Source organism: Anoplophora glabripennis, unplaced genomic scaffold (assembly GCF_000390285.2).
Source record: "Anoplophora glabripennis isolate ALB-LARVAE unplaced genomic scaffold, Agla_2.0 scaffold148, whole genome shotgun sequence".
NCBI lineage: Eukaryota > Metazoa > Arthropoda > Insecta > Coleoptera > Cerambycidae > Anoplophora > Anoplophora glabripennis.
In genome coordinates this window covers 44,914-71,038 of record NW_019416307.1, presented here as the reverse complement: position 1 = coordinate 71,038, position 26,125 = coordinate 44,914, and the positions used below count along the sequence as shown (strand labels likewise).

Genomic DNA, 26,125 nt, shown 5'->3' with positions numbered 1-26,125 from the left:
AAATTCTTCTGATGCCAATTTTATCGTTTTAGCAATACAGCATTAAAATGCTTAATGCGAAAATGCCCAGTTGCATACTTATTTAACCCTGTAAATTAATGTCTGGATAATTTATACTCCTTGCGATAGAAGAATGCATTCGACTACGGTATTGTATGACTTTATACACAGAAGACACTGCACTATATAGGTACACGGAAGATAAGCTATGTATAATTATTATTTATTTGCTTTTTGAGCAACTAAAAAAAGGTTAGATATTCATTTTTATTTTATTACATAAAAGCTACAGGATCTTTTCTAACTATGCGTACTTACCGTAGAGAGTTGTTGTCTGAATTATTTTACATCAGAAAGCCTAAAGTAACTAGTTTCAAACATACAGGATGTTTTTAGAAAATGTCACTTTTAATGAAAAATTTCTAAAGATGTTTAATGGCGATAGATATATCTAAAGGGCTAATAATATATCTAAAGGCAAGAATTGATTGAATCTGTTTACAAAAAGCGGCGAAGATGCTGAAGATAAGAATTCCAGAATATCAAGTGTTTTAGAGATTCGATAAAGACATTAACTGAAAATTTCTAAGATTTTATTCGAAATGCAAAATTTTCGAGTAGGTAATAATTGTTTTCGTTTAAAATGACCTTGTCTGGCAAATGCCACATAAAATAAATTTAAAATAACTCTAGAAGTCTTCGTGCCACACAAAAAAAGTATAGAAACTATTTGTTCGAAACAAGCAGTGCAACAAAACTAAAGAAAAGTAATTGCCGTAGACATTTTTAATTATCTGAGGATTTAGCTGAGGTAAGCTTATTTTAAATTTAAAAAAAGTAATTCGAAAAACTAACTTTCCCAATAAAACGAAAGAACCTTTTTTATTACTAATAGCATTAACACTACTTAAATTCAAAAGGTAGCAGAATTTTTTTAGCCCGGAGCCGGAAAAACGTTAAATCCGTCCCTGACATTGAACGTTGAAAATGGTGGAACAAGGTATTTCATTAATAATTAGGCATACGCCAAGTGAATAATCCTTGGTCCAAAATATTAAGATTTAATCTAAAACACTTGAGTGTAATAATAATATACCTCTTAATGATATACCTCTGAATAATGAAACTTGGTCCAGAGTCTGTACTAATTGTAAGTATAGGTAAAAGTCATTGGATGTAACACATGTAAACTAGTGTCAAGAAAAGGTATTTTTTATTTATTTAGAGTTCATAACTCTAAAACTGTTGGTTTCAAAGAAACCAACTAAAAGAATTTTTATTTTCAAATAAGTAGGTATAATGATTTTAACAATAGTTCAAAGAAATCATTAGGTTGAATTTTCTAATAGGATTCTCTAAAAAAAATGTAAATTTCTACCCCTATATAGATTCATACAAGCCTTTCTTCTTTAAAAAATATTAGAAATAATGATATGCATACATACAAATATGTATTTTAAAATCTCAAATACGGAACAATCTATTAAAATGATGATTCCATCATTAGCGTAGAATTTAGGAGGGGGAAGAACTCCACTCTCCCTCCCGTACGCCTCTGGTAATAGCAAGAAACTATTTTTTATTTTAGTCTAATGTTCCCTAAAATACTAAACTTTCTACCAAATATGCCAAATATACATTAAATAAAATCAAAAATATGAGCAAAAAAAATTTAAAAGTAGAAACATTTTATCTATTTATTTCTTGGCGATAGAAGAAAACGATAACAGTCCTAGGTGAAAATATTGAATGAAGTTGGTACCATAAATGAGGTATAGTCTTTCCGATCGCAATTGAAGAACCAAGAGGTTGGCAGTATGTACCAGGTAGTGATGTAACGAATGCCAGTTTTTAAGCATTTGCGAATGCGAATGCAATTGCGAACATCTGTGTTGACATTCGCGAATGCGAATGCGAATACGAATATTCAGTTTTTAAATCTAGCGCCGTTTATCTATGATTCAAAATATGCCGCGTGCGACGCACATAATATTTTCAGTGACAGCGGCGCTAGAGGCTAAAGAAATTAGCGTTGCTAAGTTGGTAGAACGGTATTTTTGTATGATTGGAATTTTGTTTTGTTTTCGCTACCGGCTCAGATGAGTTTGTGAATTGTGAGGTTAGACTGTTGTTAGTTATTTCTTAACATGAGTAAATCAACTTCTAGTGAAATATGGACTTATTTTACGATTTGCGATGCTGAACGAACTTAATATTGTTTTCACATTCTGTATTTTTATTTCACGTTCATATTCGCAAAATATTCAAAGATATTTGCGAATGCGAATGCGAATATCATAAATCAAACGAATATTCGCGAATGCGAATGCGGATATTCGTTACATCACTAGACCAGGTTCGGTCGCTGACGCAGCAACTTGGCACTGAAATATTTGAAAAACTTGTTCCCATATTTATTTAGCCATACCCATATACAAATCTGGTCGCCCAGTTGAAGAATGAGCGCGGGCTAACGCGGCACAAACACAGTCGCACTGGGCCACCTGGCCATAAATTCGGTTGTCAACAAATGGCCCAGCAGTGCAGTGCAACAATGCGGAATTTAGTGTGACTCAGGTAATTTTAATTTATTATAGGCACCTTCTATTAATCATTCATATTACTATTGGGAAATGGAGAAATATTAAGGATATTTTGTTTACTAATATTATTGCAACATGGCATTTTGGAGACCTTTTGAAACGGATTAAAACGAAATTTACCATCAATATAATAAAATTGTTTGAGGACATAAATAATTAAAATATATTGTTAGTCAAATGAACGTATAATAGAAATTTTCTACACATTATATATACAGTGCAACCTCCATTATCCGAACTAATTATTGTAAGGTCTTGTTCAGTTAATCAATTTGTTCAGATAATCAAATTTAAAATTAAAACAGTTATTTTTCTAAAAACCTTTTTTAATACTTCAAGTTTGTAATTATAATATGGAAAAAGATAAACAAAAAACAAAAAAAAATATAAAGACATAAACACTTATTAAACTACATATTAAAGTATGTATACATAAATATATGTACAAAAAAAAGTTAATAACCTACATATTTAAACATATTTTATTTTAAAAAATCCGTTATTTTTCTTTGTGAAAGGGATTTACTTTCTAATTTTCTGGCTCTAATCTGCATCTCCTTTAAAAGAAATATGTTGTGAGACATTTCGCCATTATCATTGGCCCACGTTATACATTTGTCAAAACATTGCACGGCTTCTCCATGAGTTGTTTTGTTGTCGGCAGCTCCTTCGGTCTCATTTTCTTCTTTGGCTATTTCCACATTCTCTATATTGTGCAAGATGTCATTGTCAGTAATTAAATCTATCACATCTGTCCCACCGCGATTGGGCCGGGCGAGACGAAAACCCAGTCGCACACGCAAGCGCGGCTGCAAATTTCGCATATCATCCGAGTTCCGCGGCCACCCAGTTCGGATAAACGAGGCTCGTTCGGATAATGTCTTGCGTTTTTTTCCGTTCGGTTAAGTGGATATTCGGATAAAGGCCTGTTTGGATAATGGAGGTTACACTGTATTATAATTTTTACCTTTAGCAGAAAACTTTTTTAGAGACGCCTATAAAAATCATTAAATTTTATTACCAGGCATTTTATTACATGTTTAACTGACTTCGGAAAGATTATACTTCCTCTGAGTTACTCGGAAACTGGTCGTTTCGATGTACTCGTATTACATAGGCGCGTTAGGATCGCTTCCACTTAGGAAACACTCTGTATGTATGTGCATTATGAGTACTTAATGCCATGTGTGTATATCTTGAAGGTGAATCTAAAGTTATTCAGACGCATTAAAAGAGGCAAAGTAAATATTGAGTCCCTGCGCTGCGGCCGGCGCGTTCGCTAATGGGGCAAATTCTAAGCCGCATGCCTCGCCGCTTAAAAATGGAAAATACTTAGCTGAAAACATTTTCTCCGGGACAGCGAAGGTGTATAGCTTAATAATGCGGGACGCAAACAAGTATTTAATCAGTGGAATAATCACGGCGCGGATTGACCAAAAAAGCAAAGGTCGAGGCGAAAAATAAAACGAATTTCGAAATCGTGAGATGACCGGCTTATCAGGCGACTTATCTCTACCGATCTGGAGCCTCTGTCGGACGGGCCAGGCAAATGAAGCGCTCATGCAGGAGGACTTAAAAACTAGCCGCGCATCGTCGAGAATTCCTTGGTAGCAACACCCGTTACGTGTATTAATTATACGCTGGTCCAGTTTCGATCATGGGCAACGATGTGGGCGCTCTTTTAATTTTTGCGTGTCGTCAAACCGTCTTTCTAGCTGCCTTCGCATGCCTCGTTTGTTTTTCGAAGCAGTAAAAAGGGAATAAATTATGGGTAACCTACAGAGTCATTCACACAAAATTCTACCACCATTATCAGTTTTAGTTTTCTGCCTAGGAAAAAAATGGAAAACACAGCATTTAGCAAATTTTCTTGCGAATTTAAATCAATAAATAAAAAAATAATCGACAGTTGCATTTCGAAGATATAGAATAAACTTACGGTTTTTTATTTTTTCAGTTCCCCTCTTTTTCTAATTACAATAATAATATGTACGTGTCATTCATTTGCTTTTAGTTTACACAATGTTTTGGTTTACTTACTGATTCTACTCATCAACAGTGCCATGAAATCATTGCCTGAATATGTTTTGATTTGTTAAATTAAATTAATTAAACAAATCTTTAAAATAAATAAAAGGCCCTCTCCTGGACAAAGGAAAGATATAATGTATGTATTCTATTCGAGTTTTTTTTTTAATTCCTTCTTATAGTCTTTCCGAAGTCAGCTGAACATGTATAAAAACGCCTAGCAATAAAATTTAATGAGTTTCATAGGCGTCCCTAAAAAAGTTTTCTGCTAGAGGCAAAAAAAAAATAATAATTTGTATACAATGTGTAATGTCTTTAATATGTTCATTTGGCCAACAAATAAAAGAGATACGAGGCAGTGAATATCAAACTGAATCCCCCGGTATATGAAACTGCCCGAGGGTAATATAAAAATGGTACAAATCAAGTTTGTCGCCTGCAAAGCAGTATTTTTATAGTTTAAAACAAACGCCAAGCCGTATTAAGTTAAGGCAAGATCGTTCTTGCCCAGCCAGTCAAGACAAGATCGCTTCGATCCGACTGGCCGGGTCATGGTGACCTTGCCTTGACTGACCGGATTATGGCGATCTTAGTTTAACTTAATACGGCTGCAAACAGTGTTCTCCTATTTTGTAACTTGATTTGACCTTCAAAGAACCTTCAAGGTCGAGCTCTAGGTCATGATCAAGGTCATCGTCGTATGATCCCATCAAACTATAAAACTTTCAACCAGAATTCGTTGTTCTTTGTACTGTCCCCGAAAAATATCGCGAAATCTTATTCAGACCCTTACTAGACCCTAAAATAACCCTTTAGGGTCAGTTTGACCCTTAACATAAAGACATATCTGAACGTAAAATTTTCCGTTCTATGCATTTCCGGTGTCAGAAATATATCTATCATATCTAAAAATCCAAGTTGACCTTCAAATTACATCTACGGTTGACATTTGTGTTAAGGTCAATGTCACCAATCGAATACCCCCCTACGAGTTTTTCTTAAAACTGCTTCTCTAAGAAGATATTGCAATTCATCATATAAATAAATCTAGAAACAGTCCGCACACATACGTAATGAGCATCGGCTTCTTGCACCCTAATGAATTATTTCAACAAAATACGACAGATCTCAAATGCTTGCGCAATACGCCCTGACAAAAACAACTTGCGCAACTATTTTAATTTTTATTCACTACACCCTGTATATAAGTATATTTACTTATTAAACTTCAATTTTATCAAATCTAAATGCATAGTTAATAATATTGTCATGTTTGACTAATATTAATTTATTCATTATATTTTCACATATATTTCGTTGTATATTTACTTCAAAAAATTGTCTTATAAAATTAAATTCCAATATAATTAACAGAAAAACCTAATCAATTTATAATTTTATTACGATATTAATTTGGAACACGTTGAAAAAATTGTGAACGGTGCACATTGCGTTAAGTTTTAATTTAATATCAACTTTTTCGTTCAAATTGGAATGCCTTTTTTAGTTTGACCGATGTGGACATTTCGCTGCAAATAAGGCGAACGTATTACTTAATTTTCAAGGAAAGTATGTCATTTTATTACTCTATGAGAACACAAGAGTGGCGGCAGAACAAACAAAATGTTTGTCGAGTGTTGTAACGCTTTGATTCACCTTCAAGGATAATTTGAATAATTTGGCGATAAATAAAACTATCTTGGCGTACCGCAAAATTCAAGCCGACGATGTTTAGAAACCAGTTTAACGGATCCCAAAAACTAGCATTTTTATTTTCGTAAAAATATAAACAGAAAACAAGACCTTTCTAAAAAGATAACTAAAAACTTTGGTGAACGGAAAAATGGATAGGTGAAAACTAAATTCAGTAGCATACATTTTTTAAACTGACATTAATCATTTCATTTTTTTTTGCAAAGCATTTCATCAACCATAAAATAATGGGCACATTTAGCATATTTTTTTAGTGTACATCATAGTACTTGCAACAAATCAGATTTTATTCAATAATTTCTCCCTAAAAATAATTAATGAAAGCCACGGTGTGACGTCATACCACTCGTTAGCGGCTAGCCGGCATACTTGGCTGGGTATCACATAGATACATCACATGATATTTCTAGCTATGGTAGAAGTTGTTTTTCAACGAATTTTGGCGATTTTTTTAACTTAAAGCTCTTTTCATAAGCTTTCCAAATATGTAATAATATATAACTATATCACGCGCGTGCGTCGTATATTTCATTTTGTAACTAAGGCTAAAAAATAAAAAAAACTTTCCAGGTTGCAAATTTGAAATTTAAAAAAAAAATTATAGATTTCAATGTATTATTATGAAATCTACCACGAAAAAAAATCAGAGCGATTGTGGAAGATGCTCGGGATCGACCAGACTAATAAATTAGTTAATTTGTTTATAAGGCCATAAGTTGTAAACTATTCAACTTACCGATTCCAGATTTCGTGTGGGTTATTAGACAGTGATAAGGAATGAGGGGATGCGATGCCAAAACGTTCTGGTAATAATAACGCAGTTTATAAATGTTTAATTCAAAAGTCATAAATAAACTTCTTCTGTTTATAACTTTTGATCTAATTAATATTTTTTTACGCTCGAGGGTTAGTTTTGTAGGTTTACTGTTTTCTCGTGGAAATAAGCGGAAAAAAGTTATAAGCAAAAACCGTGAATTTACGTAAAAATTATACAATTAACCAGCCTGTAAATAATCGTCCCCCTATTTTAATGACTGTAGAAACTAATATATTATTGTACATAATATTTAGCATCTGTAATGATAAATTCAGCTTGCCGAAATAAAAAGTCGCGAAATGGTAATTTCCCAGCTCTTTTTCCTGGTCTAAATAGCGCATTGAACCAGTCGGGTGGTGTGATGTCACAGATGCTCTGCGAACGGCATCGACCGTTTAAAATATATATTTTACAAATTATAAATTTTTTATTGAAACTACCGACCTAATTTTTTCACCATATATTTAGAGGGGCGGAATAAATTAAATATTACAGAATGAGCCTATTAATAAATCGAAATTAATTTCAGTCAACTGAAATCATGGGTAGGTAGATATTTTTTTCTAGTACTCCTTGTTTTCCCAAAAACTGGTACACAGATTTTTTAATTGAAAAACTGCGCATCCCTCCAAACAATAATTAATGTTTTTTTTTGTCAAAATATTCACAAAAATCGACTTCTGCGGCGTCCTATGTTTGAGAAAAAAACCTTGTAACTTCTCCAATCCGATATATAAGAAAACTACTGTAAATGGGCGTCTAAAAGTTAGAAATTATGGCATTCACAAATTATTATAATTAGAACAATTACAGGAATAATTACTATCTTATGCATGAATAATTATATTTCTATTAAAACGCAACTTTCAGGCAGTTTGTTATTTAAAAGAATTCATTTGAAACTGTTGGAGCTGGAAACCTGAATCTAACTGCAAACTATTTTCCCGTTTGACTAATACGTACGTACAAAATCAATGGTGAAAGAAAAATCTTTAGCATACCTCAAAAGGTTAACAGACACAAATATGGCACTAATTGTTGCGATAATACTCTAACCAAAACAATAATTATCTCCCCTTTGGATCTATGTTTAATTAGAAAGGTGATTGTTTTTTAGGCTTTATATTGCAGTGCGACAGATAAAAAAATGTATTGTTTCAGCGTTCCCACTGAGAAGACGTTATCCTCAAAACAACAGTTACACGAACACATTATTTAATTCCGATTTGTTTACACTGTGACATTAAGTGCCTACTTGACACAAATTCCTATTGTAGTCGCAAGTAATTAGACCGTGGAACTATGAAAAATTAAACAGAAGTCAGAAAATTGTCCAATTTTACAATTAAACAATAGAAACAACTGTTTAGAAGACTTAATTATATATTTTTTTGTTCCCTCCCAGAGAGATGCTACTATAAAGGTAAAACTAATTCCTAGATAGTTAATTGTAAAACTTGTATGATGTCAACAAAGATGCCTCGTAACCATAAACAATAATAACTCCAAACAAGGACAGGGTCCATACAATGTAACGAACCATTATTAAAAAAAAAAACTTGTATATATTTCACTTCATCCGAACAACTTTTTTGCGCATTCATTAATTAGTGGTGAAATTAAAAATACCATTCATACAATTTGTATACCCTGTTGAGAAGTTATGAAAGCCTTGTTACTGCTCGGCAATTATTGAGAGCAACAAGTTATTCCACCTATTCTTTCTTGTGTTATGGGATCATGGGCGGGGTCGGTGGGGTTGCCGTCGATCGTAGAAAGAAACGTGACACGAAATAGGTCTTACCGTTTCGTTCGGGATAGTGCGTCCCTCGTTTCGCAGATTACGCCCACTACTATTTAGTTTTACTATCGCTATTTTTTATTGTAACGGATATTTAACCATACTATATACAGGATGTTCGATTAAACACCTTCATCCTCAAATACGGTCATAAAATAGCAAACCATTGACAGATATTCAAAAAACAAGTCATATTAAGTAGAAGAACATTTCAAAGATAAATTATCAACTTTGTTGAACATTAACACTCATTTGATCCAGTATATAACACCTATCCAATATGGCAGCAACTTCTTCCGAAGATACTTAACTTTAAATTTAATATTACGAGACAGATAATTCAATTAATGCAGAAGCGATGTCATTTTCAATACCAGTAGATTGTAAATATATGGAATAAATCATTACTAACGAGATTACCAAGGTCATAGATCTGATGTGTTACTGTTTAGTGACGTCACTACTTGTGGTATCGGTAGAGAATTGTAAATGACAGAAATGATTATTAGCTTAATTTAATCATTTCGGCCACATTGACAAAATTAATTCTGTTGTAAACTCGTTTTTAATAATTTTATATAACTGTTCTACATTGCGCTAGGAGGTAAAGTGAGATTCTTCATTTTGAATGGTTTTAAAGAACATACACATTATTTCCAGTAAATGTATCCCGAAAATACTCGAGAATTGTTTCAAATATCCCAGTAAGCACTTGCTCGTCAATCACACACAATTACAAGGATGTGTGTCACATGTCATTAAAATATGCTTTATAGTGAGATAAATGACCAACTAAGTAACAAAAAAGGGTATTTAATTTCCATTAAAAACTATTTTTTACATTTTTGTTTAGTTGACTGACTTTGATCCTTTGATATTTTTAAAGAGTTCTTGGCCTGCCTCTATCCAAAGCTTTCTTAGCACTATTTTTTTTTATCTTTCTCAGTCATTCCTGCATGAATATCTTAATAACGCAGCTAGCAGTGCCCTGTTGTTTTATAGTTGATCTTAATGTGGCTAAATCATCAGCCTTTTTGTTGCAACGATTGCCCTCATGTCCCGGTAATCAAGGTAAAGTTACATCTTCTTAAGTCCCAAAGAACTACAATTAGTTTTAATCTGGCCTTTGGCACTGCCTATAATCTCCAACGTTTTCCTTAATCTCACATGCACCAACTTTTTTATCTATCAGAAACAAATATTTTTGGTTGTGCTTTTAGCCAGAAATACACAGCTTCATTAGCCAAACCATCATTGCTAAATCAAGCTGCAAGGTTAGAACTGCACAAAGGGATGTTGGAAAATTTCAGTTTACAAATAAAGCACAACACAACAGTGTAAATGCTACATTTACTTGAAGGGAGATAACGCTTTTAGATGAAAGCCGTCTACAAAGGTCCATCCACATTCCAGAAAAAGACTGTTAGGATCTTTCTAGCGGAGGATTTATACTTGAACTTGGAGAACAATCATACAAGACATTGGACATAACCAAATCTTTCCCTAATAAAGTATCTTTCCTTCCCGTTAGTTTCGAATATTTGAAGTGTTACTTTTTGAATACCCTTGTAATATCCAAATTATTTTTAAGTATCAAAAACAGTTACCATTGATCCAAAAAAAACTGTTAAAAGCTTTGCTACACCATTTTATAAAAGTCTCATGTTCTTTCAGCTGACATATTTCAGGTATAATTGGATTCTCCAATTTAAATACATGATGATAACCTAGTTATTCCGAACTTGACGTTCCTCAAAAAAAAAAAAAAAGAAAGATCCATACGGGCACCAAGAGAGCTTGCTTAAGATTCATCAAGAACCAATAGGCCGAGCAGCTTTTACACAAGAACGACGAGACACTCAAGATGCTGACGAGAGATAACCTAATACCTGTCAGATTTAATTTATTGCGACATCTTCCCGGGGATTCGGTGTAAAGATAAAGACGAAGGTATTTTAGGAAGTTTTCTGAAATACTGATTAATTGATACCACTAAAAGGGTCCAACATGATAAGACTTGTGAAATCGATAGGAACTGGAAGATATACAGGAAATATTAATATAGCTTGAAAAAGTTTAGATTGTCATAGAGATGTCCGACAGAATGAATGACAGAATAGTATTACAAACCTAAACTCATTAAAATAAAGACTATAAAAATTAACTGAGGAAAATAATATTTTTCAGAATATTTCAAAATTCGATGTTTTCAAATAAAATGTGAAGCAGTCGAAATTAAGTTACGAAGTTACCTACTTATAACCAAGTGAGTACATTTTCTTTATTTAATATACTGGCTGTACAACATTGCAATAATCTTTCAGAGCTGATACCCCTTTTAAAAAATAGAGTAGTGATTTTTCCTGAAACGATTCCTACCATCCTTCCTTTGAATGTAAAACACAGTTTATGATTAGTTATTGAGGAACCCTTGAGTATATACACTTCAAACACGATACAGTCCAGTTTTCCCATAATGGCTGTCTACTTGTGAAAATTAATAAATAACTAACCAGTGGCGTTACAATTTGAAGAGATCTGAGCGATTTCAAATGTAAAAAAAATTATTTGACACCGCAACGAATCTTCTTTCATCGACCATTTCTAGATAAAACTTTTCATAAAATCATGAATTCATGGATAAAAATCCGAAATTTACGACAAAGCTAGACGTGGTAAGAACCGGAAGAACTTAAAAGTTTTGCACAAATATGCGTTTATTTACGAATCAACGGTAGAGCCACATATACACATACAGGTTCGGAAAGTACCGATGGTCCATCTGCCGTTACGTGAGAGCGATAAAGTAAGACATAGAAATCCATGCGATAGAGAAGGATGGCTATAATGAAGGCGTCTCATAGTCACCGCCCGTTTCGCCCTTCCACAAATAAGATCCACTTCTTATTTGTGGAAGGGCGAAATGGGCGGTGACTATTAGACGCCTTCATTATAGCCATCTTTCTCTATCGCATGGATTTCTATGACTTAATTTATCGCTCTCGCGTAATGGCAGATGGACCATGGGTACTTTCCAACCCCGTAGATTCTTTATATAATTATACAGGGCTGGAAAATCCACATCGTCCATCTGCCTTTACATGAGAGCGACAAAGTAAAGTAAAGAAATCCGTGCGATAGACAACGATGGCTATAGTGAAGACGTTTCACAATCTGAATAGTCACCGCCCGTTTCGGGTTAGAAGTGGGAGTGACTATTCAGATTATGAAACGTCTTCAATGTAACCATCCTTGTCTATCGCACGGATTTCTATGACTTACTTTATCGCTCTCAAGTAACGGCCGATGTACCATGGAGACTTTCCGAATCTGTATAGCTTTAATTGTTAAGAAATTATAAAATTACATCAACATACTTGACTTTTATTTATGGCTTTTTCCTCATAAGCCGTGCATTTTGTAAAAAAAATACTAAGGCCCAACATTTTACTCAAAAATAGTTCATCTAAATCTGCAAACAAGAATTCTCTTTAATGTCAAATAACATTTTTTTAATTTGAAATTCATCAAACCTCTACTAATTGCTACATCACTGATAATTTTTTTTATAATTTTACATCTACACAAAGGTAGATTTATAACATAAGAATTGTACTATAACAAATTAGAAAGATACAGGTAACCCCAATGGTTCCACACTATGATGGTAACAAACTACTGGTGTAGATTTTAATACAGAATCAAGACCATGGTTTGTAAAATTAGTGTGTAATTTTTCGATTTTTAAATGAAATTCTTCGACACAACGCAAATTATAATATTGCTGAGAATTTCTTGAGAATAGAAATAGGCCATCGTAAGTTTTGAAACGAACACGAAAAACTAGCATGAACATCAAATCAAATACATTAAAATTGCCTTTGCCGCCCGATCGGTACGCCACTGGAAATGCATGCACCGCGCGAGACGTTACCGTGACCAGCTTACCACTTGCCAAATTCTTCGACGGACGGACGCAACATGCAACTTATCAGCCCCGATACAAAGGCCGAGCAACCAGTAATTACGTTGTAGTTTTGATTTAGGTCCAGAAATTTGTTCTGGTACCTGCGATTCCCCCATCATTTTCGTCTAACTGGTCTGGTTAGCAATAAGCATTAATTTATTTGATCGCCAGCAAGAGGAATTCTGCGGAACGGCTCGCCACACAAAATAAAATAAATGCTTGTTATTCCGTTTCGAATATTGGGTTACACAGTTTGCCGTTATGTCTATCTGACTTGCTCCAACTCCATCAAATACAGATGCATTTGTTAACAAAAAAAATAATACAGAACTCTTATCAAACTGTCAAATGTAAATAAACTTTAGGATTAATTTTATGGAGTTAGGTTGGAAAATATAAAATTTGTTCACTAGGTCTTATTTTATTAGTTCAACAAAAATTATCATGATCAGGTGAATTTAATTTTTAACTCTTTTAATGAAAAATAATCTTGACCAGTATAAAATCATTACAAACTTTTATATCTGTCCAGAAAGCCGCCAAGGAGCCATGTATTCCCTTTTATTTGAGAAAATATTTTGTATAAATATATTAATTGATAAGAACATAGAAGCTGCTATTTGTACACACTATTCGAATTCGACCCCCGTGAAAAATATGTTTGAGTACGCCACTGTCACCTTAAGATTAGTAATATCAATTTTAATTGTAATATACACAGTAACCAAAATAAAGATCTGTTACGAATGATAGCGATGTTGAAAATGGTGAGGACTCAATGCCATTTTGTCGCACTTGTTTCGTTTTCGATGTAATAATCAATTTCATTTTTTTTATAATAAACATTTTCAATTCTGCGGTTTCTGACGGATGCTGTAGTGGTTTAATTACGTTTCAGATCCATTTCGGCCATAATTAGTTGCCTTTTGAATTATTTAAGTATTTTTAAATTCTTTATTGAAAAAAATAAACTTTCTGACGTCAAAGAAGGTTCAAGGTATTTGAATCATTTAAGTATATCATTCAGATAATAGTGTTTTTGATTAGTTTATTAATTTAATTTTAATCTTTCTGGATTAATAACCAAAATATGTTGAAATCCATTTTTTGCTGTCTTTGGCTTTAGAAAGTAATTGTATTTAAAAAAAAAATAATTAAATACCCAATTCAGTTGGTATCTGGATTCGACCGTGTCGGAGTGTTTTTTGCGTACCACTATTTCCTTTTCTTGAGGTGTTTTCTAGCGAGTGCGCGAAAATTGGATTGGAAGGTGTCGTGCGTGCATCGAAAAAGGTAGTGGACATTTTGAGCATATGTTGTAGTTTGTTTTGTACTTGTGCGTTTAAAAATTACTGAATTTTTCTGTTTGGTAAGTACGTACCTAAATTATTTTTAATACGTATGATTGTTTAGACGACGTGAATCTTTGGGTAATTTAATTACATATTTTTCAAATGTCTAATTTGATTAAAAGTTCCTGTTTTAACAGATTCATCTAAACTAAACTAAAATTCGAGCTAAAATTTAAACTGAAATTTACTAAATGTTTCACAATAATAGCTGTTTACATTTTTGCCGTAGGACAAGTCTGTCGCGTGTACACGTGGTATGCATCAGCAAGTTAAGCGCTGTTGTCACGTTGTGATGAAACTCCCCCATAATAATACTCGCTGTATTTTGAAAATTGTTAATCTTACGCCCCTGTAATATACAACTTTTGTGTTCTTTTGTGATTACTCTATCTTATGCTGAAGTAATGGCAGTCAAACTTCTTACACCCTGTATATCAGGGACTATAAAAATAGAAATATATCAAAAATATATATTCCATATGTACATTGCACTTAAAAAAATGTAGGTGATGAGATGATGGTAAATGAAAAAAATTAAATATCAGAAACCGAAACATTTCCGTAAGATAATTCATTATAAAAAGTACCCCAGAAAATAGCTCTTTTGATGTGTAATTCTAATAAAAAAAAATAATAAAATAATCGGTTCTCTCAAAATATCTCGAAAACTAAAAAAAATCTGAAATCTGATGAAATTGATCTCAATGACTGTAATGCAACTTTTTCCTAAAATTTACAAACATTTATAAATTTGTCCAACTGCTCTATTCATTGTGCATAATGTCCAAGCATTATAATTATTGCTTGATCAATCTGATAAATAGATACAAAAACATGGTGTTTTAATTAAATTTACGGCAAAACAATTTAAATTTTTCGAATAACTCTAAAACACTTTATTCAATTTAAAAGAAATTTGATACTTGCTGTATCACTTTTTTATGCAGGAACCGAAGTAAATGAACAAACTGAAAAAAATACTCCCAAATGTGCTTATTTCTGGCAACTTCAATTGTCATTTTAACTTAACAATCAATTTATTATTTGTTATCACCAACACATTTTCAAAACAAATCTGATCAGGGTAATTGATTTATTTGACAATAAAAACGAAACAAAGTTAAGAAGTTTGTTAATGGATTTCATGAATTTTCTATTGAAAATAGTCACCATTTTTATTTTATGCAATAAAGATTTTATTATTTTCAGTAACACATAATTAGTTAAAAAAAAAATTGATGCATTAATTTCAGATTTTCCTCATTCTACAGTTTCATGTATCTAGTTCCTCATGGAACTCACCCAATTTAATGGGAATGAAAATAATCACGAAGATTATTATTTTAAATAGCATTACTTACATGTTATTAAAAATTACAGTTACTCCCATTCGCATGGAATAATATTCGATTAAAAATTTATGTACTCTATGAATCATTATTTCATTTTTATTATGAAATAAATCTAAATTCTGATGGCTAATAAATCATCAAATTATATGAAAAATGTGTTGACAATAAATAAATTATTTATTACGAGGAATCTGTACAATGCAAAAATTTTCAAGAGAAAAACTTTCTCACTTTTAAGATAAAATAAAAGCTGAAGTTGTAAGGTCACCTACAAAAAAGATAAGCAAGTTGACATTTCTGTACTTCGGGTACTATGTTAAAAAGTTACATCTACAGTCTACATACAAATGCTAGGTTCCTAAATGATCAATTTGCACCGATTCTCTAGTCATTATGTGTAGTAAGCAAACATTAATCATAGTGACCAATTAATCATACATAGCCATGTAAAAGTGAGTTCATTTGTTTCATTGTATAGTGGGTTGCATACTCTAAGACACACTTTCTGCTATTAAGAGAAAGAATGCATTTAGACTAAATAAGTTATTTTTTCATAAATTAAAACAATTCATGTAAAAAATATTTCTTGTTTACTTGTTATTTAGTTTTTGGATGGTGCCACTGTCCTTACTTATTTTGAATGTACACCCTCGTAATATGTGCATATTACATTTTAAAATTTCTTGCCGAGTTCAATTAAAACAATGTATGTCTGACCATTATTTGACACATTTTGAATAAAATTAAATTTGCATAGCTGTGAAATTGAAAAAATGTATCATAAACAAACATGCAAAAAAACAGGCAAAAATCCTACCTGTTAGATGATTTCCGGTGAACTCAAAGTCATCATCCTGGTCCCAATGTTTCAAAGACAGGTTAGACAATGGTGTAGCATTAGCAAATTCCAGATTTGCAAAGTGCCAGTCCAATATTTGACGATCCTTCGAAGATAAATACACATCACTGAAAAGAAAACATTTGTATGTTTTCAACACGGCACGACATACCTTAATTTGTTGTTAAATAAATATACAGGGTGTTACAATTAATTACATATTTAATGTAAAATTTTGCATGGACTTTTACCCTATGCCAGTACATATTTTCTATATGAGGCCTAATAACTAAATATTTAGATTGTCTGTAACTTAGACAATAACAGTTAATAATGCCACAGAACCTTAAAATAAAAATATTCTACATTAGCGCATCCATTTAACAACCTTTTTTTGTAAGTATTGCCGTCAAGCAGCCCTGACCTAAATGTCATCGAAACATTATGGTACCATCGTTATGGAACAACCCCCAAAGGACAATTCTTGATCTCATTAATAATAATTAATATGTCGTCCAAACATTTAGTTATCAAGACTCATAGTTTTGGTCAAAATAATCGAAGCACGAACTTTTTCCTGTGCAGGTTCCCAATTATTTTTTGTTCTTAGTACTCACCACTATGTTTTCTAACTATATTTAATACACCGTAACATTTAATATTTGTTAGTTCGTTCTAATTTAGGTTTTTATTTGTTTCAACATATCAGGTACAAATTTTTAGTCATTTTCTTATATTTGTTGTGTTCTAATATTTGAATAAATAAAATATTAAGTTATTTAAATGTTTCAAATTAAGTAAATTATGAAAGCATTCAATAAAATTTTTGCCAAAATTAAAGTCAAAATATATTTTTTGACTTTAATTTTGGCAAAAATTTTATGAGAAGTTACAATATCTCTTAAACTAAGCCATAAATCATAATTTTTTCTGATATTGTTTCTCTTTTCAACAATGTTTAAATTTCTGTGATGCTTAGCAAGAGAAAGAAGTTATGTACAAAACAAATTTTGAGTTCTAGCTAGTAAAGTGCCCTCTAGCGGTGTATAATGAAACTTTTCTCTGACTGATCCAATAGAGCTTCATTTACTCAGTGGTACCTGTGATTAACAGCTTGACATACTTTTTTTTAATATGTACTCACTTAGATTTTTTGGACTGCCCTCCGGTTTTTTGGGGGTCACTAAAAATTACCTAACATTCTTTATTAATATGTATATGAAGCACTGCCTCCAGAAATGAGATCCATTTTTTTTATTAACAGTGTATCCTATAACATGCAACACTTATATTCCACACACACCCTTATTAAAGCTTGGTCATATTATCATTAACAATGTACAAATTAGAATGCGACAAAATGAAATGCAAGGGCACTCCTTATGGTAATTATCAAGTAATAACAGAAATAAGCTTCATTCCATACCTTCTCTTCTAATTTTTAATTCATTTGTGTCAAACCCTTCCCAAGTGTGATTTTGCTTTAAAGTTGCCGACAACACTTTCTTCCAACCGTTCCCTCACAGCAATTATACAGCATTATGGTAATTGTACAATTAGTATTAGAAATTTCTAAAGAGGTGTCAGTATTTTACTTGCATCTGCTCAGATGATAACAATGAAATGAAATCATTTGAAGCGAAAATTAGAATTTTAAAAAGGAAAAATTTGACAAAAAGATAATTAGTAACTACTCATTCAAATATGCGCATTATTATGGAAAAACTACTAAACATTAAGGAAATTGGCAAATGTCACACAGCTTTTTCACAATTTTTAATCAACAACTTTGTTATTTATTGCAGTTTTCACAAAAATATTAAAGATTTGACAGATTGTGTGCCTTGTGTGTCAATAAATTTATAACAAATATGATTCCCTAAATTTTTACAGGAATCTTTCCCATTTTGTTTGAGAACAATGTAATGCAACTATAAAACACTTCATTCAAATGAGTGTTGTGGTGTCTCCTTAATCATTTCTGGCCTACACATTATCCACTTCTTTTGATGAATAATCCTTCAGTGTGAATATATGACTATATGAAAATGAACTCACAATACACTCCCTGGAGAATGTTGACTTTTTTTTAAGTTGCCATTTCTCTTCTGTATTGTGTTATTTATGATGTCGTATAATTGCAAAGTTTATACATTTGTTCATTTTTAATTAAAAAATTAATAATTATAAAAAAAACTAGTATTATTTTTTTCACTTTTAACAGTTTTGTCTATTAATTTTGTAGTCAAATTCTATTGGAATTCAAGGTAAGTATCTCAAAAATTACGAAATATGTTGTCAAGCTCCATTTTCAAGACGATTTAATCTATCAAATCAGATACCTGATTTGATATCTTCATTTTCAAATTATGGGACAATATTAATTTTTGTGACATTTTGGAAAACATCTGCCGGTAATTCTGTTAGAATTTTTGACAGGAATCATAATTTTATCTAGAGAGATGGAGAAAATACATGGTGTTTTATACAGAGTGTCGCACTTAAATATGATAAAAGCCTGTAACTTCTTTATTTTTTGGCCGATTTCAAAAATTTTTATTTTGGATTGTGGGCTAAAAAAAACCTGTGATATTGCTGTTTTTATTATTGCAATTCACGGCCAACTAGAACGTGTTTTCTTTACATCAAAACAGCTGATTGGTATTAACGATTTTTTTCCAAAAAAACAGATTACCTATGTATTCTCATTCAGCATCCCTTACTGTCAAGTTTCGTCAAATTCGCTACATCTTCATGCAAGCATTCCATGATGTTGCGAAATGTAAAACAAGCCTTTAACTTCTTTAGTTTTTTAGTCAATTTCACATTTTTTTTACGGGATATAGGGTAAAAACTGTGATACTGCTGTTTTTTATTAATGCAATACACGGCCAACTTGTGCTTGTCTGAAGATGTATCAGATTTGATGAAACTTGGTGATAAGACATTTTAAAGAATGCTGAATGAAAATACGTAATGCTTTTTGGAAAAAAAATCGCTAATACCAATTAGCTGTTTTGACGTCAAAAAAACACGTCCTAGTTGGCCGTGAATTGCTTCAATAAAAACAGCAGCATTACTGTTAGATAGAGTTTTTTTTATCCTACATTCAGAAATATATTTTTTTTTAATCGGTCAAAAAATAAAGAAGCTACAGGCTTGTGTCACATTTAAGCGAGACACCCTGTATAAAATAAGGTGTTTTTAAATTCCAGGAAAAAAATTGGCTACAGTAATATACTGTTAGATAACTGCCACAAATACCATAAAACTATTTTTTTTAATTTTTGAAGAAATATTTTTCTTTCTTCTCAGTTTCATAGTCACATTCAATCCCTATTAATACCTTTTACAAGAAAGACAGTTTCTAATTAAGGTTACGGCCATCTATGTAAGAACAAGTTATTATCAGTCAATAATTTGTATCAAAAATTAAAATTTTATCTCATTTTTAACAAATATGCCCTATAGTTCTCATATTTGTTAAAATAACTGTAATTTATTACACACCATTAGAAATCAGACAAACAATGTAAAGGTTATCATTTAAAAAAATATGTAGCTCCATAACCATGAAATTTACTAAAAAAAAAACTAGTCAATAAGCCAACCGATTCCAGATCAAAAAGTGCTCATTATACAGGGTGTTTGTAAATAAGTGCTAAACATTTTAGGGAGTCATTGCCGAAGTTATTTTGTGAAAAAAAGTTCATATAAATAAGATAGGTCGAAATATGCTTCGTTTCTGAGATACAGTGTTTAAATTTAAATTTTTAAAATTTATTTTTTTTTAATTGTTTTAAAAATATCGACTCGAAATTTGAAAAATGCTTTGGAGAGATAAATGTGCATTTTTTGGGTGATCCGAATATTTCTACTTGCACCAGTGGCGTTCGTTCGAGAATGCCACAAACTTTTTTAATAAAAAAAATGGTACACCACTGACTTCTTCCGTTTTGATATATTTTTAGAAATCCGCCATCAATTCTGAATTAAATTGGTCTCTTCTTCTTTTTTCGTAGAATGCACTGTCTTTGAGAAAAAAAATAAAACATTTTATTGCAAGTTGTGTATTTTTAACTTCTATTGATACAATCATTATCTAGTAGGTTGCTGTCAATATTTCTAACTAAAATACAACCATCAAATTTCGAGTCAATATCTTTAAAACTCTGTGAAATAATTAATAAAAAATTAAAACTTAAACACTGTATCTCGGAAATGAAGCATATTTCGATGTACGTTCATATGAACTTTTTTTCACAATATAACTTCGGCAACCACCCCCTAAAATATTTCGGTCTTATTTAGAAACACCCTGTATAATAACAAAATAAAAAGTAACTGATAATGCCACAAATATACAATTACAGGCAATATTTTTTCAAGTTTTTCTTTTGATTTTCTTAAATTTTTCCATTTTTGCTAATTTTATTCTCTAGACAGAAACGGAAAAAACAAAGTTATTTTTCAATTCTCCATTTTTTTTCAAAACTAATATAATCACGATCTTTAACACAATGATTGAAAATAAAACACCTTATCGAAAGTATCATTCGAGTCAGTAAAATTTTTACTTAAAATGTCAGGATTACAAAGTTTAACTTCGGCATGTCCACTCAGCACTTTTGTAATTTTGAAATGATAAAAAAGAAGATATGTCAAAGTTCCTTAGTAGTTTCAACGGATGCAATCAAATCATAATTAAAACAATAACTGAAAAAATTTGGATTTCAGAATTTAATTAAATTAATTTACCACTGAACCTTCTATACCAAGGACTATCTCTCAATAAAAAAAAAACTTCAAATATATTCTACAAAGATCATAACAGATAAATATAGAAAGTTGATTGATTAATTACTCACACTGAAATAATGAAAGACAGAAAATAATTTTTACCTCGGTCTAGAGTTTTCTAACTCCTGCAATTTCCCCTCGATCTCCTTCGCTTGCTCCTGCAGCTGGTCCCACTCGCTCGCCAGAGTATTCAAATCTTTTATACCGCTGCGATACACAAATTCTTCTTGGATGTCACGTTTCTCGATAACTGCCATCTCTTTTACTTTGGCATTGATCTCTTGCATCTGTTCTTTTACGTTGATGAGCATTTTCTGATTTGTTTTCAATTTCTCCTGCAGGGCTATCACGGATTTCAAGTGCTGGATCTGCTTTTCTTTGACGTGTTTTTCCTGTAATTTAATCACCCATTCCAGAGCCTGGCCTAAGCTGACAGGCTTGTTTCCTGCATAGTTGAAGTCTAGCTGGTGCGATAAATACGAAGTTGCTTCCAAAAGTCTGTTAAATTCACGTTCGACCATCTCATCTTTATCTTTGTCCACGGTCACACCCGTGGACTGATACAACGGGCATTTCTGGCGGATTCTGTGTAGTTCCATGTCGATTTGCTTACTGAGGGTCGTTACAGGATTACCTCCAAGGCCTGTAACTACCATAGCGCCTAGATCTGCTACGTAGTTTCCTGGAATAAATAAATAGTTGCATATTTTTCACCATCAGTGCCAGGTATCACTTGCAGAATGAGCAGTATTCAATAGAACATTTGTGCAATCAGTACCTATTCAAGAATTGAATACTTTTATTTGACAATATTTTGTAATTAAATTCATTTTTTTTTTAGTGAGATAAATGTTTGTGATACAAGTTACGTTAAAGGACGGAGAGACATTTTCATACTTTGAAAATTCAGGTCAATACTGTTTGTAGAAAAGGCAAAGTATCTTTTTTTCTGTAAAATTTAATGGTTTGAGGTATTATCTGCTTATTTTAATGCATATAAAATATTTTTCTGCATATTCTCATTGATTTTATAATAAATAGTGAGTGATAACATGACTTAGTCTTTTACGCATTTTAAGTTGATCAAATAAATTTTTTTTTTTTTTTCTACAGAGTTCAAGGGGAAAACTGCAAGGAATAATGTAGTGTACAAGCTTTGAATAATATTTAAATATTATTTATGTCGCATATACAGGGTGTTTCATAATGATGTGCACATATTTTAAGGTGTTTGAAAAGTAATTTTACATTTTTTCGATTTGAGCCCCCGAGAAAATATTCAAATCTCAAAATGGCAGAAAAAATTAGCTTTTATTTTTTTTATTAAATTTTTAGTTCATATTTGCTAGTTTTTCCTATTGATAACAAGAAATTTTTGCAAAAAGCATGTCAAATCATCATCATCTTTGGTCTGTTATACTAATTATGTGTATCTAATCAGCAAAGAAGTCATTTATTTTTTTTGCTCGTAAACCCTTAATTATATGAAAAAATGGGACGAGTAAATAAGTTTCTAATTGAAATGTAGTATTAAAAGCTATTTTTCTTGTTGGAATTGACTAATGCAGAAAAAAGTTGTGAGAGAAATAAAATCAAAGGGTGCTAATTTCTTTCATTCAGACATAAATCAGAAAAAAAGACTACCAAAAAAATACCATGTTAACATGTACCAAAATTCTAATTTTTAAGTTTAACCGTTTTCGTGAAAAAAAAAATAAAAGTTAATTTTTTCGGCCACTTTGAGATTTGAATATTTGAGTAATACTTGAGTAATTAATTATGAAACTGAGTATTTTAGTGTACACATTTTAGCCAGTGGTTTCTCTCTCAAAACAATATTATCAAATAAAGTCACACAAGTTCTTCGATACCAATATTTTTTGTAAGTACTTTTTAACTTTTCACTTTTCTGGCTATTTCCTGTTTTCAAAATTAATATTTAAAAAACAGTTGGTAATCTGTAGTGAAAATGAATAGCTGAAACTTCTTAAAATGCATAACATTTATGTAAAGTAAGTACATTTTTTTATTCTTCACTTTTCTATATTTGTAAAATGAAAAGTGAAAGATTGAAGTTGAAAAGTACTTTCAAAAAATAGGCACCTGGTATGCAAAATATATCTAACATCACAGACAAAACTCCTAAGTGGATTCGAGTGCCCTGTGAATGTTGTATTCAGAATTTCAATAATCATAAACATTTTTTTCAACAGTGCGTAGGTACTTATCAATAGAGTACTTTTGAATTCATATCCAGTTCTATTTTAATTTTTATAAATCCAGGAAAAAATGTTACAGAAAAGTACAGAAAAATTTTATTTAAAATAATACTGAATCGTTACAAATTTCTTTCCATAGTAACACAACAAATAAAAAAATTTGTAATAATTCGAGCAACACAGTAGAAGCTAGACTGTTTCTTAATAAATAAATTCAACTGTTTTTTTGGTGAAACTCAACCTGCTAGCAACTTGATTGAAACATGAAATATTAGGAGACAATACCTACTTGATTTGTCAAATATTGTTTTAAGCCAATGCAGAGACAACTTGATTTATTAGATATAAATTTATTCAGTCCATTACCTTTTCTAAACGTTGCTATCCTTCCACCTACTCTGTCCCTGGCTTCTAGGACGATAACTTCCAGCCCAAACTGTTGTAGTTGCTGGGCCGCTGCTAGACCAGCGATTCCTGCTCCTATAACTATAACTTTACCGTATTTCTTGGCTGGTATAGGTTTGAGTCGCTTAAAGATTCCATAGTTTATAAAACCGTTTCTTTCTAAAAATGCGTGCACTCGTTTTAAGAGGTGAATGTCGCTGTTATACGGTGCTTCCATTTTATCGATTGCATGCTCCAGAATTAATTGCTGTTTGGGATTTTCTAGCCACATCTGCAATATGCGGTTTCTAATGTTTAGGTACACTTTGACAGTTTGCAGTGCAGCATTGGCGATATCTGGGAAACAAGCGGCTTCAGTGGATGTCATTTTGTCAAAAGGCATTCTGCTTTGGAAGGCTGCTCCTTCTAGGCCCGAGAATAGATCTTTTATTACGGGATCGTCTAACTCTGACTCTGGGTCTTCTTTCTTCTTTTCATCCTCTTTCTTTATGTCTTCCCTCTTGGATTCCTTCTTGGTTACCTTCGAAGTACCTGCACCAATATTAAGCTTTTTCTCGTTCTGCTGATTTTTATGTTTATCTGTACTATCTGCTAAATTATCCTCCTCAATGTTATTATATTTTTCTTCCATTTCCTTATATTCAATCTAAAATGAAAATTTTTAGGAAAAAAATAACCTAACATTTAGTTTTTAAACAATAAGTTACATATTTTAACAGGGAAAATATTTAATTCATATCCGTACCTTGACTTTCTTTCTGCGGCTCATATTTGTATATAAGTTGAATTCACTTTTTTTTTAAGTTTTTGTACAATCCGAAAACAGATATATTTAAATATTGTTTTTATTTGGAATATGGAGCGCCAATCTTGGTATGAAAACACTGAGGGAAATGAGAGAGGTGCAAAATGTGGTTACTGTAGAAAGAAGTGAGACACAAATAATATTGTTGGTTCAGGCAACTTACAATGTGCGTTCCGTGTAATGTTAGTTGCGAATAATCTGGTAGCACAATATTTTAAGCAGTAAGAGATTGTTTTTTTGCAATGTCAAAAAATGTTCAAATAAAAAGAAAAAATGTTCATCGCAAACAAAATCATGTAAAACAGTGTTTGTGGCAATATTTTAAATATTAAAAATTCATATTTACACTTTCGTCAGTTATTGTAACCATTACCTATATGAAATACAAAAATATGGGTAGGTAATAAGAAGTCGATACAAACACAATAATTATTTTCATCTGGAATCTAAAATCCATGAAAATATAAAAACTATGAAGTAATTATTAATATATAATATAAACGTACTTTTCTAATAACAATATGTTCTGGAGGGTTTATTTTTTTATCAAGCCAAATATCAAAAAAAATTACAGACATTTTCATTAAAAATCACATGTCATACTTTTTAAAAGATAATTATCTTTAAGTACTAGACACTTATGAGTATAGTAATAGAAACGTTCATTTTTAAATTTAGTCATTCCTGCTCATGTATTTTATCTATTGTGAAATCACTCGCAACTCGCAACATTCATCATTCATCACAGGTAGTTCTTAATTTGGAAAAACTGGCATAATGCTCAGTTGGACAAAAGAAACGTGACAATTGATACTTATTTCGTTTTAGGAATTGTAATATAATAAATTAATAATTATTAAGTTTACGACATATAATGTAACTTTATTAGAGATTGATGAATATACAGGATGTGACGTCCAATCCCAATCTAGTAGTATGTGAAATACTTCTGAAAATATGTACCCTAGATATTTATTAAGGTCTATGATATATACACATCTTTATAAAATTTTTGCATGTTGTACATATTAGAGATAATAGGTCTACATAATTTGATATTAGAACCGGTATTTTATTATATACCTATCCAGAAACGGAAGTACTAGGCCATACATATTTTTCAAAATGTTGTCGAATGTTATGCTTCCAGATTGAAAGTATTTCATTCTGATACTCTCTGAGTTAAAAAAAATAAAGTGTTTTCGAGCTAAATCAATTCGTGAAATGAACAGCAATGTCTATAGTTTGTATTGTTTCACATAATTGTTTCATGTATTTGGTTTATTTAACTTTTCCTAGTCCAAAAACCTTTGAAAGAGTTGATCATAAGTTAAAAGTTATAAATAAACATTTAGGTAATAATAAGAAATGAAACCTGAGTAAATATCAATTAGATTAGAGTTCAAAATCAACTCCCCACACACG

General features: G+C 31.6%; 1 protein-coding gene across 1 annotated transcript; it reads right to left on the bottom strand.

The window, feature by feature from the left end:
- Positions 1-3,085: 3,085 nt before the first annotated feature.
- On the bottom strand, positions 3,086-24,752 carry LOC108905798 (lysine-specific histone demethylase 1A). Its single transcript, XM_018708819.1, has 5 exons — positions 24,641-24,752; positions 23,857-24,541; positions 21,374-21,953; positions 16,451-16,599; positions 3,086-3,309 (listed from the first exon to the last, which is right to left on the bottom strand). Exons 1-5 carry the CDS (start codon positions 24,662-24,664, stop codon positions 3,086-3,088), a joined length of 1,662 nt encoding a protein of 553 aa, XP_018564335.1. The 5' UTR covers positions 24,665-24,752.
- Positions 24,753-26,125: the final 1,373 nt, after the last annotated feature.

Coding starts and splice junctions, on each gene's coding strand:
- LOC108905798 (XM_018708819.1), bottom strand. CDS start 24,664: ATGAGCCGCAGAAAGAAAGTCAAG. Junction 21,954..23,856: donor GATAGCAACGTTTAGAAAAG/GTAATGGACTGA, acceptor TATTTATTCCAG/GAAACTACGTAGCAGATCTA. Junction 16,600..21,373: donor TTAGAAAACTCTAGACCGAG/GTAAAAATTATT, acceptor TTTTCTTTTCAG/TGATGTGTATTTATCTTCGA.